Source organism: Mesoplodon mirus (genome assembly GCF_964341445.2).
Source record: "Mesoplodon mirus genome assembly, chromosome: 2".
NCBI lineage: Eukaryota > Metazoa > Chordata > Mammalia > Artiodactyla > Ziphiidae > Mesoplodon > Mesoplodon mirus.
The window spans coordinates 35097057-35114881 of NC_138977.1; the positions used below are offsets into that span (position 1 = coordinate 35097057).

The 17825-nt window shown below is 39.2% G+C and overlaps 1 protein-coding gene across 3 annotated transcripts in view; it reads right to left on the reverse strand.

Moving 5' to 3' along the window:
- Window positions 1-17825, reverse strand: part of KLHL2 (kelch like family member 2) — a 129966-nt gene that overhangs the window by 95677 nt on the left and 16464 nt on the right. For all 3 annotated transcript variants that reach the window (XM_082606025.1, XM_082606024.1, XM_082606026.1), the window contains exon 3: window positions 6359-6465. In XM_082606025.1, coding sequence (XP_082462151.1) covers window positions 6359-6465 — 107 coding nt within the window. The remainder of the gene's footprint in view (window positions 1-6358; window positions 6466-17825) is intronic.

Here is a 17825-nt window from a genome sequence, read left to right on the forward strand (position 1 = left end):
GCCCACAGTACTCTTCCCACCACAACAGAAGGGGTCACACAGCCCACACAGGGGGTACCCCTAGAGCATACAGCTCTGAACAGGAGGGGAGTGAGCTGCTGGGCCCCACAGGATGTCAACTGCATAAGGCCACCTCTCCAAGATCCAGAAACTTAACCAATCTACCTGATACACAGAAATAAATACAGAAAATTGGGCAAAATGATGAGAGAGCAAAATATGTTCTCAACAAAGGAACAAGAGAAAACCTCAGAAAAAGAACTAAATGAAATGGAGAAAAGCAATCTACTTGATAAAGAATTCTAGGTAATGATCATTAAGATGCTCCACAAACTTGGGAGAAGAATTGGATGAACACAGTGAGAATTTTAATTAAGTAGTTAGAAAATACAAAGATGCCCCAAACAGACCCGAAGATAAAATAACCAGAAAAAAAAAACAAAAAAACTAGAAGTAATGAACAGTATACTAGATGATACAGAGGAGTGGAATAGCAATCTGGAAGACAGACTAGTGGAAATCACCCAAGATGAACAGAAAAAAAAAGAATTTGAAAAAATGAGGGTAGTTTAAGAGACCTCTGGGACAACATCAAGCATACTAACATTCACATTATAGGGGTACCAGAAGAAGAGAGAAAAGGGTAGAGAACTTACTTGAGGAAATAGCAGATGAAAACTTCCTTAACCTAGGGAAGGAAACAGACATCCAGGTAGAGGAAGTACAGAGTCCCAAACAAGAAGAACTGAAAGAGGTCCACACCACAACACATTATAATTAAAATGGCAAAAATTAAGGATAAAGAGAAAATCTTAAAAGCAGCAAGAGAATGCCCACAGACTGTCAACTGACTTTTCAGCAGAAACTTAACAGGCCAGGAGGACGGCCATGATATATTTCAAGTGATGAAAGGATAAAATGTACACCACAAATGCTCTATCTGCAAGACTCTCATTCAGATTTGAAGGACAGAGAAAGAGCTTTGCAGACAAGCAAAAGCTAAAACACCACTAAACCAGCTTTACAAGAAACATTCAAGGGATCTCTCTAAGTGAAAAAGAAAAGACCACAACTAGAAACATGAAAATTAGGAAAGGAAAATTCTCACTGGTAAAGGCAAACATTTAGTAAAAGTCATAGATCAACAACTTATAAAGATAGAAGGAAGGTTAAAAGTCAAAAGTCATCTATATTCACAATAAATAATTCAGGGGTACACAAAACAAAAAGATGTAAAATATGACATCAAAAACATTAAATATGGGGAGGTGGAAGTAAAAATACAGGGTTGTTACAATGCATTAGAACTGAAGAGATCCTCAACTTAAAACAATCACATATATAGATACACATAGGTTGTTATATATGAACCTTATGGTAATAATAAACCAAAAGCCTTTAATAGATGTATACACACAAAAAAAAAGAAAAAGAAAGGAGTCCAAACATAACACTAAAGAGAGTCATCAAGTCACAAGAGAGGAGAGCAAAAGAAAAAAGGAACAAAAGAGAACCATAAAAACGACCAGAAAACAATTAACAAAATGGCAGTAAGTACATACTTATCAATAATTACTTTAAATGTAAATGAACAAACTGCTCTGATCAAAAGACAGAGTGGCCAAATGGATTAAAAAACAAGACCCATCTATATGCTACCTATAGGAGACTCACTTCCAATCTAAAGACACACACAGACTAAAAATGAAGGGATGGAAAAAGTATTCCACATAAATGCAAATGAAAAGAAAGCTGGGATAGCAAATGTACATCAGACAAGGCAGACTTTCTTTTTTTTTATTTCAGTTTATTTTTTATACAGCAGGTTCTTATTAGTTATCTATTTTATACATATTAGTGTATATATTCCAATCCCAATCTCCCAATTCATCCCACCACCACCACCCCCCACCCCCGCTTTCCCCCCTTGGTGTCCATATGTTGTTCGCTACATCTGTGTCTCTATAGACAAGACAGAGTTTAAAACAAAGATGTTACCAAGAGACAAAGAAGGACATTACCATTTAATGATCAAGGGATCAATCCAAGAAGCAGATACAACAACTGTATAAATGTATATGCACCCAACATAGGAGCATCTAAATACATTAAGCAAATACAGGTAAACATAAAGGGAGAAACTGACAGTAATACAGTAATAGTAGGGGACTTCAACACCCCATTTACATCTATGGACAGATCATCCAGAAAAAAAATCAATATGGAAACATGGCATTAAATGACACATTAGACTAGACAGATTTCATAAATATTGATATATATAGAACATTTCAACCTAAAGCAGTAGAATACACATACTTTTCAAGTGCACATGGAACATTCTTCAGGACAGATCACATGCCACAAACTAAATCTGAATAAATTTAAGATAACTGAAGTCATATCAATGGTATGAGCAGAGAAATCAACTACAAGAAAAAAAATGAAAAAACACAAACACATGGAGTCTAAACAATATGCTACTGAACAACCAATGGGTCACTGAAGAAATTAAAAGGAAAAAAAAAATCTGGAGACAAATGAAAAAGAAACACATTCCAAACACAACAACACAACAATCCAAAATCTATGGAACACAGCAAAAGCTGTTCTAAGAGGAAAGTTTACAGCCATACAAGCATACCTCAGGAAACAAGAAAAATCTCAAAACAATCTAAACTTACACCTGAAGGAACCAGAAAAAGAAGAATAAACAAAACCTAAAGTTAGAAGGAAAGAAATAATAAATAACAGTGCAGAAATAAATTAAATAAAGACTAAAAAAGCAGAAAAGATCGATGAAAGAGCTGGTTCTTTGAAAAAATACACAAAATTAATAAACCTTTAGCCAGACTCATAAGAAAAAGAGAAGGCCCAATAAATAATCCAGAAATGAAAGAGAAATTACAAATGAAACCACAGAAATACATAGGATCATTAGAGATTACTTCGAACAATTATACGTCAACAAAATGAACAATTTACAATAGATATATTCCTAGGTACAATCTCCCAAGACTGAATCAGGAAGAAACAGAAAATATGAGCAGACCGGTTACCAGTAATGAAATTGAATCAGTAATTTAGAAAACTACCAACAAACAAAAGTCCAGGACCAGTAGGTGAATTCTACCAAACATTTAAAGAGTTAACACCTATTCTTCTCAAACTATTCCAAAAAAATTGAAGATGAAGGAACACTTTGGAACACATTCTATAAGGCCAGCATCACCTTAACAAAAAACAGGCAAAAACACCACAAAAAAGTAGAATTACAGGCCAATATCACTGATGAACACAGATGCAAATATTCTCAAAATACTAGCAAACTGAATTCAACAATACATCAAAAGAATCATATACCATATCAAGTGGAATTTACCCTAGGGATGCAAGGATGGTTCAATATCCACAAATCAACCAATGTGATACACCACATTAACAAACTGAAGAATAAAAATGATATGATCATATCAATAGATGCAGAAAAAGCTACTGATAAAATTCAACATCCATTTATAATAAAAACTCTCTAGAAAGCAGGCATAGAGGGGACCTACCTCAATATAATAAAGGCCATATATGACAAGCCCACAGTTAATATCATACTCAATGATGAAAAGCTGAGAGCATTTCCTCTAAGATCAGGAACAAAACAAGGATGTCCACTCTCACCACTTTTATTCAACATAGTTTTGGAAGTCCTGGCCACAGCAATCAGAGAAGAAAAATAAATAAAAGGAATCCAAATTGGAAAGAAAGAAGTAAAACTGTCACTGTCTGCAGAGGACATGATACCATATATAGAAAATCCTAATGATGCCACCAAAAAGATCAGAATTAATAAATGAATTCAGTAAAGATCCAGGATAAAAATGTAATACAGATATCTGTTGTGTTTCTATACACTAATAACAAACTATCAGAAAGCGAAATTAAACAATCTCATTAACAATTTCATCTAAAAGAATAAAATACCTAGGAATAAATATAACCAAAGAGGCAAAAAACTTGTACTTTGAAAGCTATAAGACACTGATGAAAGAAACTGAAGATGACACAAACAAATGGAAAGATATACTGTGCTCATGGGTTGGAAGAATTAATATTGTTAAAATGACCATAAACCCTAAGGCAATCTACAGATTCAATGCAATCCCTATCAAAATACCCATGACATTTTTCACGGAACTAGAACAAATAATTCTAAAATTTGTATGGAAACACAAAAGACCCCAAATACCCAAAGCAATCTTGGGAAAGGAGAACAAAGCTAGAGGTATCATGCTCCCTGATTTCAAATTATACTACAAAGCTACAGTAATCAAAACAGTCTGGTATTGGCACACACAAAAAAGATACATAGATCAATGTAACAGAATAGAGAATAGAGAAATAAATCCAAACTTATATGGTCAATTAATCTCCAACAAAGGAGGCAATGGGGAATAGATAGTCTCTTCGATAAACGATGCTGGGAAATGTGGACAGCTACATGCAAAAGAATCAAACTGGACTACTTTCTAACACCATGCACAAAAATAAACTCAAAATGGATTAAAAACTTAAATGTAAGACCTGAAACCATAAAAGTCCTAAAAGAAAACATAGGCAGCAGGTCTTAGTAATATTTTTTGGATCTTTCTCCTCAGGAAAGGGCAAAAAAGCAAAAATGAACAAATGGTACTACATGAAACTAAAAAGTTTTTGCACAGCAAAGGAAACTATCAACAAAGGCAGCCTACCAAATGGAAGGAGGTATTTGCAAATGAACTACCCAATAAGGAGTTTCTATCCAAAATATACAAAGAACTCATACAACTCAACAACAACAACAAAAAAAAAAATTGAAAAATGGGAGGAGTACTTGTATACACATTTTTCCAAAGAAGACATACAGATGGCCAACAGACATGTGAAAAGATAGTCAGCATCACTAATCACCAGGGAAATGCAAATCAAAAGCAGAATGAGATACTACCTCATACCTGTCAGAATGGCTATTTTCAAGAAGATAACAAATAACAAATATTGGTGAGGATGTAAAGAAAAGGAAACCCTTGTGTACTGTTGGTGGGATTGTAAACTGGTACTACCACTATGGAAAACAGTATGGAGGTTCCTCAAAAAATTAAAAATAGAACTACCATATGATCCAGAAATTCCACTTCTGAAGAAAACAAAAACAGTAATTGGAAAGATATGTGCACCCCTATGTTCACCACAGCATTATTTACAATAGCTAACAAATGGAAGCAACCTGTGTCCATTGATAGATAAATGGATAAAGAAGATGTGGTGTATGTGTGTGTGTGTGTGTATATATATATATATATATATATATATATATATACACACAATGGAATATTAATAGGCTTAAAAAAGAATGAAATCTTGCCATTTGCAACAACATGGATGGACCTAGAGGGTATCATGCTAAGTGCAATAAGTCAGACAGAGAATACAAATATCAAATGATTTCATATGTGAAATAAAAACATAAATAAATAAATAAAATGAAAACAGACTCAACAGATACAGAGAACAAACGGGGAGAACAAATGGTTCACAGAGGGGAGTATGGTGGGGGTGGGGTCGGGTGGGAGAATTAGGTGAATAGTTAAGTGATACAAACCTCCAGTTATAACGTAAATAAGCCATGGGGATGTAATATACAGCATAAGGACAATAATATTATAGTAACTTTGTATGGGGACAGATGGTTAAAGGACTTATCATGGTGATCATTTCATAAAGCACACAAATGTCAAACCATTACATAGTGCTCCTGAAACATAATATTGTACATCAACTATATTTTTAAAGGCTTCCAGTGTGGCAGGCACAAATTGCTTTTTTGCCAGAGATATTAAAATCATTTTATGTATTTTTACAGTTGCCTAAGTATCCACTCTATTTTCTTATATTTCTGAATCAAAAGGCATTAAATAAACATCTCTTTGTTCACTAGAAACACTGGATGAGGCAAATGTGAAAATCATTTGAAGAAATGTGAAACAGTAAAAGCAAATAAGAAAGTGCCAAAGGCTGTTATAAATGGCAAGAAGGCAAACTTAGCCAATATATGCAAATATAAATGTGAAGGGGGGAAACTGAGCATAAAATTGCATTTGTAGGTAACATATACATGTATGTAATGGACACGTGTGTGTACACAACACCATTACAAGAATGAAAAACAAAGATGAGGAGTAATTTAAAACAAAGCAAGAGCATTTTCTTCCATTACAATGCTTAACTTCATAACAATAAAATGTTAATAAGGAAAGAAAATATGGAAAGAAAAGCCCAGATCTGTATACATTTTATAAATATCCATAACTAAAACATTTCATACCTGTAAACATGGCGTGAAAGTAAGGACTACAGGCGGCCAGCACCACTCTGTGAGCAGAGATTTCCATGTCTTCAGCCACAATCGTGACATCACACAGCAAATTCTGACTGTTTACAAAACAGGGAGAGAATAATTTTAATGATAACAAGAGTAAGTGTATTGAACACCCTATGCAAAAATTTTACAGTAAAAGCCCAATTTTCTGAAGTTAAGACTAAAAATTGCCATCCTTAAAAACAGGATACCCAAACATGAAGAACATAGAAAACAGTCATGACGTAGGCCAACATACCTTGGCCCTCACTCAGAATCTTGCCTTTGTTTAACAGAGAAATCTTTCCAAACTTGATTACTGATTTCTCAACCTAATAAAAATTACTGGCAGCAAACCATTAATGGGGTGTAAAAGGGGAGGCTGTTTGCATTAAGAACTGCATCAGCAGGAGTGGCAGATGGTGGTATGACACTAAGATAAAGACAAAATAAAACACATGGAGAAAACTAAATTGGGTCAAAGTATCAAAACTATACAGACATAGGGCTTCCCTGGTGGCGCAGTGGTTGGGAGTCCGCCTGCCGATGCAGGGGACATGGGTTCGTGCCCCGGTCTGGGAGGATCCCACATGCCGCGGAGCGGCTGGGCCCGTGAGCCATGGCCGCTGAGCCTGCGCGTCCAGAGGCTGTGCTCCGCAACGGGGGAGGCCACGGCAGTGAGAGGCCCGCGTACCGCAAAAAAAAAAAAAAAAAAAAAAACTATACAGACATAGAAAATGCCCTGGGTCATCAAGCAAAGGTAAAATTACATTCAGCTACACCTGCTGCTTGAAAGGCGTTTGAGCATTTGAAGTTTAACTTAATCAGAATATTTTCCCAATGCAAAATATCTCATTCTTCAAGGTCAGAAAATATTACCACACATAAAATTAAATGTAATTTTAATGCTGTGCCCTGTAAGTTGAAGCACGGGTCACGATGCCATATGAGACATCAGGCAGGCCACGTGTTAGACTCAAGAGGTGGCCATCACTTAGCTGTAGTTCCTCCAGATCACTGTGGAAAACTGACAAAGTCTACAGTCTGCTCTGCGCAGATAAAATCATTCTGCAATTCTATGAATTCCATGGGTTCACAAGTTAAGCAGGGGGAACTCAGTGGTGTTTCCAGGAAGGTGTTATACAGGAGCTCCACCCGCATGTATTATTTCACTTAGACCCTACCAAAACCTTATGAGATTCATGTTATTGTGATTTTTACCCTTAAAATGTATAGCTGGGGAAACCAAGGAAAAGATGAAGAAGCAGCCTGAAGTCACCACTAGTGGCAATGCCAGGATTCAAATCTATGGAGTCTGGCTCACAAAACCATCTAAAGCTATGTGGGTTTTTTTTTGTTTTTTTTTTTGCTGTACGCGGGCCTCTCACTGTTGTGGCCTCTCCCGTTGCGGAGCACAGGCTCCGGACGCACAGGCTCAGCGGCCATGGCTCACGGGCCCAGCCGCTCCGCGGCATATGGGATCCTCCCAGACCGGGGCACGAACCCGTATCCCCTGCATCGGCAGGCGGACTCTCAACCACTGCGCCACCAGGGAGGCCCAAGCTATGTGGTTTTAAGACTTGTTAAAGCTTGAATAAAACAGGGAATAGAAAGAAAGAAACAACACCCAATTATTATTTGACATACTGTATACTAGAAGCTATTTTTTAAAGTTCTATATATAGTTTATAAAAGGGCCAGTTTTAGTGGGGTTTTAGCACTACCTCTACAAGAATAGTTAGAAAAAATCAAATTCAACAAAGTCCTGCAAGATCATCTCTGCCATTAAGGAGACTAGCAGAAAGGACTGACAATGCAAGGATTACAGGACAAAGTGGAAAGCGCCAGAGTGAAGATGCTAGGGGAACAGGGGAGCATCTAAATCAGACTGGGGGTCAGAAAAGGTGTCCTGCAGCTACTGCCCTTGGCCGAGTTCTAAACACAAGTAACTGTTAGTTGGATGGAAAAGGACAAGAGAACCCCACACAGAGAGAACAGCAGATGCTGCTGGACAGAGACATGAAGCAGCAAAGCACAACGGGGTGTGTAGCACAAGAAGCATGGGCGAGAAGGAGAAGAGGGATGCTGGGGTCAGCAGGGCCATCTAGGTTTCCTACGGTGACCAGGTCATCTGGACACAGCTCAAACGTGAGTCAAGTGCATCTTTATGTCTATTTTCCTTTTGTCAATAATCCTTCCTAGTGCTCTGGTTTCAAGATGGAACTCAAGTGGAATTACACTTGAATGCCTCCAAATCACATAATTAATTCTATTCAACTTCAATTATAATTACTCATTGATCCAAACCTTCTAGCATAACACCCGCTGGCTATCACATAATTATCTTGGCCTTACTGGCTTATTAGCTGATGTTAGTTAACTAATAGAGTAAAAACACTGCCAAACCAGTATGCAGCCACACCCTGGGTTAGGTCACATGGAGTCTAATGCCACATTATAGATCAAGGACATGCTTAGTTTTAGTGTTCAATTTTTTATCTTTCTGTCTCTAGCAATAACATGTTTTTAAAACAGCACTCACAGACTAGAGAGATTTGACCAACCTTCTTATCATTCAGCCAGTGTGTGTCTGTGGACTCTGGCCCTTACCTCTTCATTCCAAGTGTGCATGCTCACAAGAAGCTGAGTGACTTTAGGTGAGGAGAAGAGGGCTACAAATAAAATCCGGCAATAAAAATGACAGAAACTTGTTTTAGCAGCCCATACCCAAAGTCTACAGGGTGAGTTTATATTCCTATTATGTGAAATCTAATGAGGGAATGGACTACAGAAGGAAAAGTCTTTCAGAATAATGGTATAAATAAAGTTGCTACTTAGCAAAATCCGAATTTATTCACTCATTCATCAAATATCTAAAGTGCGTACTGGGCACCAGGGACTATGTCAGTTTACCACAGTAAACAAGACAATGTCCGTGATAGCAAGGAGTTTACAGTGGAGCTGGGGAAAGAGACAAGCTGACAGGTACTTACAAAATGAACTGATAGCTATTAGGGCAAGTGTGGGGTGTTTGAGTACACAGGAGACAGGTCAAGCCCAAACATACAGGAAAGCTTTGGAAAGAAAACTGCTTCTAAGCTCAAGTCTGGAGAAAAACAGGAGTTGCACAGGCCTTATGTAAAACTCAAATGACACAGATAAAAAGATAGGCACTCATCTCCCAAGTGAAACATCATGAAAATCGGTCCTTCTCAAGAAAAAAATTGCTTTGAAAATGAATCATATCCAAATATATCTAGACACCCTTTGGTTTTCTGATATCAAATGAATGAATTCCTAAGACTAGAAAACCCTATCACTGCTGTATATACAGAAGCCTCCTTAATCATGGTGGATGCATTCTAAGACCTCCAGTGGATCCCTAAAACCACAGATAGTACCGAAACCTATATGTACCATGTTATTTCCTACACATACATACCCATGATAAAGTTCAATTTATAAATTAGGCACAGTAAGAGATTAACAGTAACTAGTAATAAAATACAACAATGATAACTATACTGTAATAAAAGTTATGTGAATGTAACCTCTCTCTCGAAATATCTTACTAAACAAATTTAATGCCTTCTCTATCTTAACTAAGCAATTATCATGCCCTGTGGCTGTAACTTTCATAGTTTGAGGTTCAACAGCAAAAGTAGCATAAATTTCTTTTTCCTTTTTCACTATTTCACAGATAGAAGATTCCTTCTTACCATAGATCTTTAGCAACCTCAGCATATGATTTTTTTTCTTTTCTTACTAAGTCAAGAACATTCACCCCTTTCACTTAAAGGAAGTAGTTTACAGCATATTTTTGGCACATCTGAATTGCCAGCATCACTTCTCCTGTGCTTTGGGGCCATTATGAGTTAAAATAAGGGTCACTTGAACACAAGCACTGTGATACTGCAACAGTCAACCTGATAACCAAGAAGGCTAACAGCCGGGACACACTGGACAGAGGGATGATTCATGTCTCAAGTGGAATGGAGCAGGACAGTGAGATTTCATCACACTACTCAGAACAGTACTCAATTTAAAACTTATGAATTGTTTACTTCTGGAATTTTCCATTTAATATTTTCAGAGTGTGGTTGACTACAGTAACTAAAATCTTGGATAAGGGGGGACTAATGTGTATCTTCTTAAAATAAAATGTGCCATTAGGCTCTGAGATATCTAAAATAATTGGTAGTTTCACGAAACAAGAATTTACTTTCTACTGGAAGTGGGGGTGGTGGAGAGATTACATAGATAGCATCTGTCCACCTTTCCTCCTCAGGTGCCAGGCTGTGTGAGATCTGGAGGCACCTCCTGCCACATGGAGCAGAATCAGAATAACGGCTGAGGTTCTAGGCTGCTGAGATGAGCTTTAGCCAGAGTCCACAGAGCAAACACAAGCCACAGCCTTGGAACATGCCCAAAGGCATCTTTGGAGCAGCATCAGTGTTAGGATAAAGAAACAAGAGCAAGACAGAAAAAGAAGTTAGGCAAGAGGTCAGAAGCCAAGAAAGTTAAAACCTAGTGAGGAAGCACAGGATGAGCCAGATGCGGAGCTGCTGATCAGCTACTTCATCAGGTTCTGGCTGCTCAGGAAGAAGGGAGGTGGGGAATGAAAACAAGCTGTTTTAAAGGTGAAAGGCTTCCTGATCACTGACTTAAATCAGTTATATTTAACCAAACCTCCAAAACCCGATAGTGTCATTTACAGACAAGGGAGATGCAACCTAGCTAAAATGTCAATAATCTTGAAGAGCAACACAACTCCATAACAAGTGTCACCACCATCACCTTCTTCATCTGAAAACAATGATGGTTTGAATTTGAATTTCTGTGGCAGTGAAGCACAGGGAAAACCTAGCTGTTGGGCTTACTAAGACTCACCACCACAATTAGAGTCCTGAAAAACAGCACAGCCCCTTCAACAGATTTGCACCTGCTGAGATTTTCTAACAGGAAGCAGGAAAGGATGACAGTCAACTTGGAAACTCGTATGAAAACCTACTACAGTCAGTGATTTAGAAACTGCCTTAAACTAGAAAAGGATCCCAGAATAGAGAATCTCACATAGAATCAAGAGAACAGAATGACACGGAAAAGTGACAAAACTGAGCCACAGGAAGATGTGGAGGGAAGCACATTACTGAGTATTTGTCGAGAAGGGAAGGTAACAACTCCAGATTTGAGGACTTCTAAGAATACTTGGTCACAGTTGAGAGGAGATGAAAAGAATAATTAGAAATAAAGTGAAAGAAGATATGAGTGACAGGGAAAAGGTGATGGGGAGGAGGCAAAATGGAGAGATGAGGATTTCAGAGAGGGGAAACAGAAATGGCAGGAGTGAGTTTCTGAACATGTGTGATAAAAGCTCGACTACATGTAGAAAATGGAGAATATGTACAAAGAAAACTTCCTTATTAAAAGTTACTTTTTAAAAAAACTTGGTGAAATAAAACATGAGCTAGATACTCTTAGCTATAATAATTTAAAAGGAAAACAGCCAAGGTGGCATCTTCCGATTTTCTGACTTAGGAGGGGATGCTGAACGCAAACCCTGAGGCAGCACAGCACCCCACACCGGGAAAGAGAAGACGAAACAGAAGCAAATTCATTCACTACCATCCATTCTTCACATCTTTGAAATGTTTAATGATTCTATCCATGCTCAACAAACACCACCTAATAAGAAGTCTATCACAAGTACTTAAGATACACTGTAGAAGATTACCAGTTAAATTGAGACTGTTAGCTTCAAAATGTCTCTTAAACTTTCTTAAATAAACAAGTTTGCTTGATTTAGGGACCCTTCCCAACTGCTCTGTCCTTCAAGGAATGTTTTATATTCTACTTTAGTACAATATAAAAACAAAAGAAACTGACAATGTTTTACTACAGAAATATATATACATACATTAGTGATAAAAAAAATTCACACCCTGTGTAATTTCCTAAATCTCTTTCAAAAACAGTAATATAAAGCTATGAAAAGGTAGTCTCACTTCAGTTTGTTGTTTAATTCACTTGCAACCTAAGCAACAAAGTGCAAATAACCAAAGAAGAGCCACAAACTCAAAGTTTTCACAGATGCACAACAGATATAATCCTAGTAGTGATCTGGGTCCACAATGGCTAAAAGTCCTGGGGGAAAAATACAGTAAGCATTCCCTTAAGAGAGGGATTCAGGATCTTCTGTTTAAATTATCTTCTGGGGGCTTCCCTGGTGGCGCAGTGGTTGAGAATCTGCCTGCCAATGCAGGTGACCCAGGTTCGAGCCCCGGTCTGGGAAGATCCCACATGCCGCGGAGCGACTGGGCCCGTGAGCCACAATTACTGAGCCTGCGTGTCTGGAGCCTGTGCTCCACAACAAGAGAGGCCGCGATAGTGAGAGGCCCGCGCACTGCGATGAGGAGTGGCCCCCACTTGCCACAACTGGTGAAAGCCCTCGCACAGAAACGAAGAGCCAACACAGCAAAAATAAACAAACAAACAAACAAACAAATAAATAAAATAAAATAAAAATTATCTTCTGGAATGTAAGAAATGCTAATGTAACTGAACGATTAAATGTTTATGGCTTCTGTGTGATATACAGGCAAACATTCAAACTGCTTCATAAGACTTATCCTTACTAAAAAGTTTCAACTCCTAAATGCAACTTAAGGATCAATATTAGCTTTCTTCTAAACAAATAATAGGTTGCCCCCCCCCCCCCAGTAATACTCATTGGAACTTTTAAAACTCAAGTCCGGTCTTATCCTATATCCTAGAAAACAGACTTTTTTTAATTTACTTTAAACACAAAACATTAAATCTGACAGTTCCTTTTTGGTCATCTCAAAAAGCTCATGGTGTAATGTCCTCAAGCAAATGTGTGTCTGGGGCACAGCCTGCTTCTCTGTCTGCTCCACAGGCCCAATACATAGAGTAAGCACTCTGTAAAGGTCTATTGCTTTGATTTTGAAAATGTCAGTGTGTTAGTCCTTTGAAAAACTCCTCCTCCTGCCAAGCCATGCCTAGGAAATGTACAGAACTGAATTCCCCACCAGAGATGTGTTGCTGTACAAGACTCACCTTTCACTACGCTGCCAGGCTGTTTCTCGACATCATTAGTCTTATGATGCTACACCCTTTCTCAAAAACCTTCACTGATTCCCACTGTCCTTGGAATTAAATCCCAATGAATCACACTGTTTAAGCCTGCCATAATTCTGACCTTTTCTACAGACTCCCCAGCATGAACTCTTCTTGATTCATTTTACCAAACAGGTTACATTTAGCCCGACCCTAGCTTGTGCAATTATCCAGACCAGGAACTGCCTTTCCTCTCCAGTCCTTTGTATGAATCCTACTGCATCCCTATCAGGCCCAAGCGAAACCACCTCTGTGAATTTCTCTTGTGAGAGTCCTTTTCAGGACCCACATTTTGCACACGATATTCCACCACCTCATCCTCTTCTCTACATCTCCTGCACAATCAGGTCACTCGAAAGGCAGGGGCCACATCAGACACTGGCTCTGGCTCCCACACAGCCTCTGGGTGTGCTAGCTGACTTCAAAGGAGAACCAGGTACTTATAAATACTTGCTGACTACACTGTTTAGAACTGACCACAGGGTTTTTAAAACCAATAATTGCAAGTTATTCAAACTCATATTGGACTGAGGCATAGAGCTATATCTGGGCCTCCTGTCTAAAAGAAATGAAAAACTAGTTTAAAGAAAATGTAACATTCCATTTTTATAAATTTAAATTATAATTCTTAAGTTAAACTCAAGTTATAATTCTATAACTTGGGGCTTCCCTGGCAGCACAGTGGTTAAGAATCTGCCTGCCAATGCAGGGGACATGGCTTCAAGCCCTGGTCTGGGAAGATCCCACATCCCGAGGAACAACTAAGCCCGTGCGCCACAACTACTGAGCCTGTGCTCTAAAGCCCGCAAGCCACAACTACTGAAGCCCATGGGCCACAACTATCGAAGTCTGCACGCCTAGAGCCCGTGCTCTGCAACAAGAGAAGCCACCGCAATGAGCCCACTCACTGCAACGAAGAGTAGACCCCGCTCGCCGCAACTAGAGAAAGCCCGTGTGCAACAACGAAGACCCAACGCAGCCAAAAATAAATAAATCAATAAAATTTATATTAAAAAAATTCTATAACTTAAACTTTACAAAACTCCTGTCCTCCTATTCCCATAACCATACCTTACACCAAGTATAATTGGAAGAAAAGTGACTTTTAAATTTCTCTTTCATTAGCCAAAGGTTAATAACAACACTCTCTAGGGTATAGCTGATATTCTACCTATTAGAGGTGACAGCCCAAGAGCAGAATGGAGAGAACAAGGAAGTTCTCCCTTCCCAGAAGTCAGGAAGCCACTCTCAGCTACCTATTTCTGGCAGAAGGAAGTTGATGCAAGGACAGGAAATGACAAAAGATTTTCAGCTGTACAAGGAGTAGGTTTCTTCAGAGATTTTTTTGTTTTGTTTTGTTTTGTTTTAAGAATTACTGGGACTTGCCTGGTGGTGCAGTGATTAGGAATCCGCCTGCCAATGCAGGGGACACGGGTTCAATCCCTGGTCTGGGAAGATCCCACATGCCACGGAGCAACTGAGCCCATGTGCCACAACTACCGAGCTTGCGCTCTAGAACCCACAAGCCACAACTACGGAGCCCACACTCCTAGAGCCCGTGCTCCGCAACAAGAGAAGCCACTGCAATGAGAAGCCCACGCACTGCAACAAAGAGTAGCCCCCACTAACCGCAACGAGAGAAAAGCCTGCGCACAGCAACGAAGACCCAACACAGCCAAAAATAAATAAATAAATTTATTTTTTAAAAAACAGAATTAGGGCTTCCCTGGTGGCGCAGTGGTTGAGAGTCCGCCTGCTGATGCAGGGGACACGGGTTCGTGCCCCGGTCCGGGAAGATCCCACATGCCACGGAGCGGCTGGGCCCTTGAGCCATGGCCGCTGAGCCTGCGCTTCGGGAGCCTGTGCTCCGCAACGGGAGAGGCCACAACAGTGAGAGGCCCGCGTACCGCAAAAAAAAAAAAAAAAAAACAGAATTACATAAAATTGGCAATAAGGGGTAAGAGAAAAGGGAATGACATTAAAAAAAAAAGTGCTGATGAGCCTCAAAGAGAGCTCATTTTTTAAGACACTAGCAGTCGTTGACTTCATTAAAACAATCCTTGTTGTGGATGTGGCAGCCAAGACTCAGCTATTCAAAGGTCATTCTTCGTTCTGAAAATCAACATCAACTATTAGCCTGGTTACATGCTAGCTACTGAAATGGTGCAACACAAAGATCAAAAACATACTGTTCCACAGCCATACAGTTCACCCCCAAAATGGTACAAACAGCTGAATGACGGCTACAGCTAAGTAATCCCAGGATGAGACAAGGTGCACCACACGCAGGGAAGCAGGAAAAAACCTCACAGGCTAAAAGAACGTCAGAGCAGCAATGAACCTTAGACTGCCTTCCATCTGCTCCCCTCATTTTATAGTTAAGGCTCAAAAAAGTAAAACAACTGGCCCAAGGCCAAAGAGTTTGTCCGAAAACTTGGGTCATTCACCTCAGGAAGGAGAGCTAGGTTTGGCACTCCCTGTAGTTTAGTGACTGAGATCTTCGTCAACAGGGGCCTACTCACACATCAGTGGAAGGTCTGGCTACCAGCCCCATGGGAGTGGGGGGAAAAGTAGCATGAATAGGCCTTATTAAAAGCCAGTCTTTCTAGATTTTTCAAAGAAAAAGAAAATGTCTCAAAATAACCAGACTATTTTTCTTACTTTTCCTTCAGTGTCACTTAATAACCATTGCATTTTACATTCTAATAACTACTTTTGCAACGAGATTAACTGAAACAGCATGGGCAGACCTGCTGGATTACCCCAGCTATATTTTCTCCCAAAAACTAAATGAAAACCTACTTACTGAAACTGATGTCAGAACAGCACTAGGAAACAAATCTAATATCTATTATTTGGTTTAATTTTCTCTTACCTCTCTCTCTCCAATCCACTCTCCACCCAGCAGCCAGTGTGTTCTTTTCAAAATACAAATCTGATCTGATCATGTCACATCCCTGCTTAAAACTCTCCAATGGCTTCTCCCACGGCAACTACTGATAAAGACCAAAATGCAGAAGGCTCTAAGAATGCTGGCCCTCACCTACTCACTCAGCCTCCTCTCTTGCCATGACCCTCCAGCCATCTGCACTCCAGCTACCCCTCAGCTCCTCCAGGAGGCTAGCTCACTCCCACCACAAGACTTGGACACTGCCATTCCCTATGCCTGACTTCATTTCCTTACTTCTCTTTTCCTTTTGATCTCAGCACAATTATTCTTATCTTCTCAGGGAAGTTTTCCCTGACCACTGTTATCTAACTTCATAGCCCTCCCTGTAGCAGTTACTTCCATTAAAATTTACAGTAAATTATTTGTGTGATTCTTTGATTAATGCCTGCTTCCTGCAGCCAATCATAAGCCCCATGAGGGTAGCAGCCATGTCTGTTTTGGCTTACCATTGTATCTCCAGCACCCAGCAGATGAATATTTACTGAATCTTTAATTAAAGAAGAAACAAACAAATGATGGAACCAAAAAAAAAGGATGGGCTTTCAGGAAGATATAGCATAGAGAGATTAAAGGAAAGTTTAAGTCACTTCCTTCTTAGCCCAAGCTTTTAAATATATGTGCTTTCACAAAGGGAATGATGGGAAAATATATGTCTTTCACAAAATGCTAAGAAAATAAAACCAAGCCTGTTAATACACACATTAGTCTTTTAATTTAAAAAAAAGCTGCTCGGGGGCTTCCCTGGTGGCGCAGTGGTTGAAAGTCCGCCTGCCGATGCAGGGGACGCGGGTTCGTGCCCCGGTCTGGGAAGATCCCACATGCCGTGGAGTGGCTGGGCCCGTGAGCCATGGCCGCTGAGCCTGCATGTCCAGAGCCTGTGCTCCGCACCGGGAGAGGCCACAACAGTGAGAGGCCCGCGTACCACAAAAAAAAAAAAAAAAAAAAAAAAAAAAAAAAAAAGCTACTCATTTTTCAATCAGCTTTTAAAGTCACTCTTTCATTGCAGTGACTCTTAACATATTTGAGAATTACTTAGCAATGGGCAGGTCACTACTTCCCCAAATTACTAACACTACCACCACCACCATCACCAAAGAGAGATTTACATTTTTCTCTAAAAGTTTCCTTATATTTCATGCAAATGGAAATCACAAGAAAGCAGGAGTAGAAATACTCATATCAGACAAACCAGACTTTAAAACAAAGTCTATAACAAAAGACAAAGAAGGACATTATAAATAAAGAGATCAATACAAGAAGAGGATGTAACACTCATTAACATATATGCACCTAATACAGGAGCACCTAAATATATAAAGCAAATATTAACAGACATAAAGGGAGATG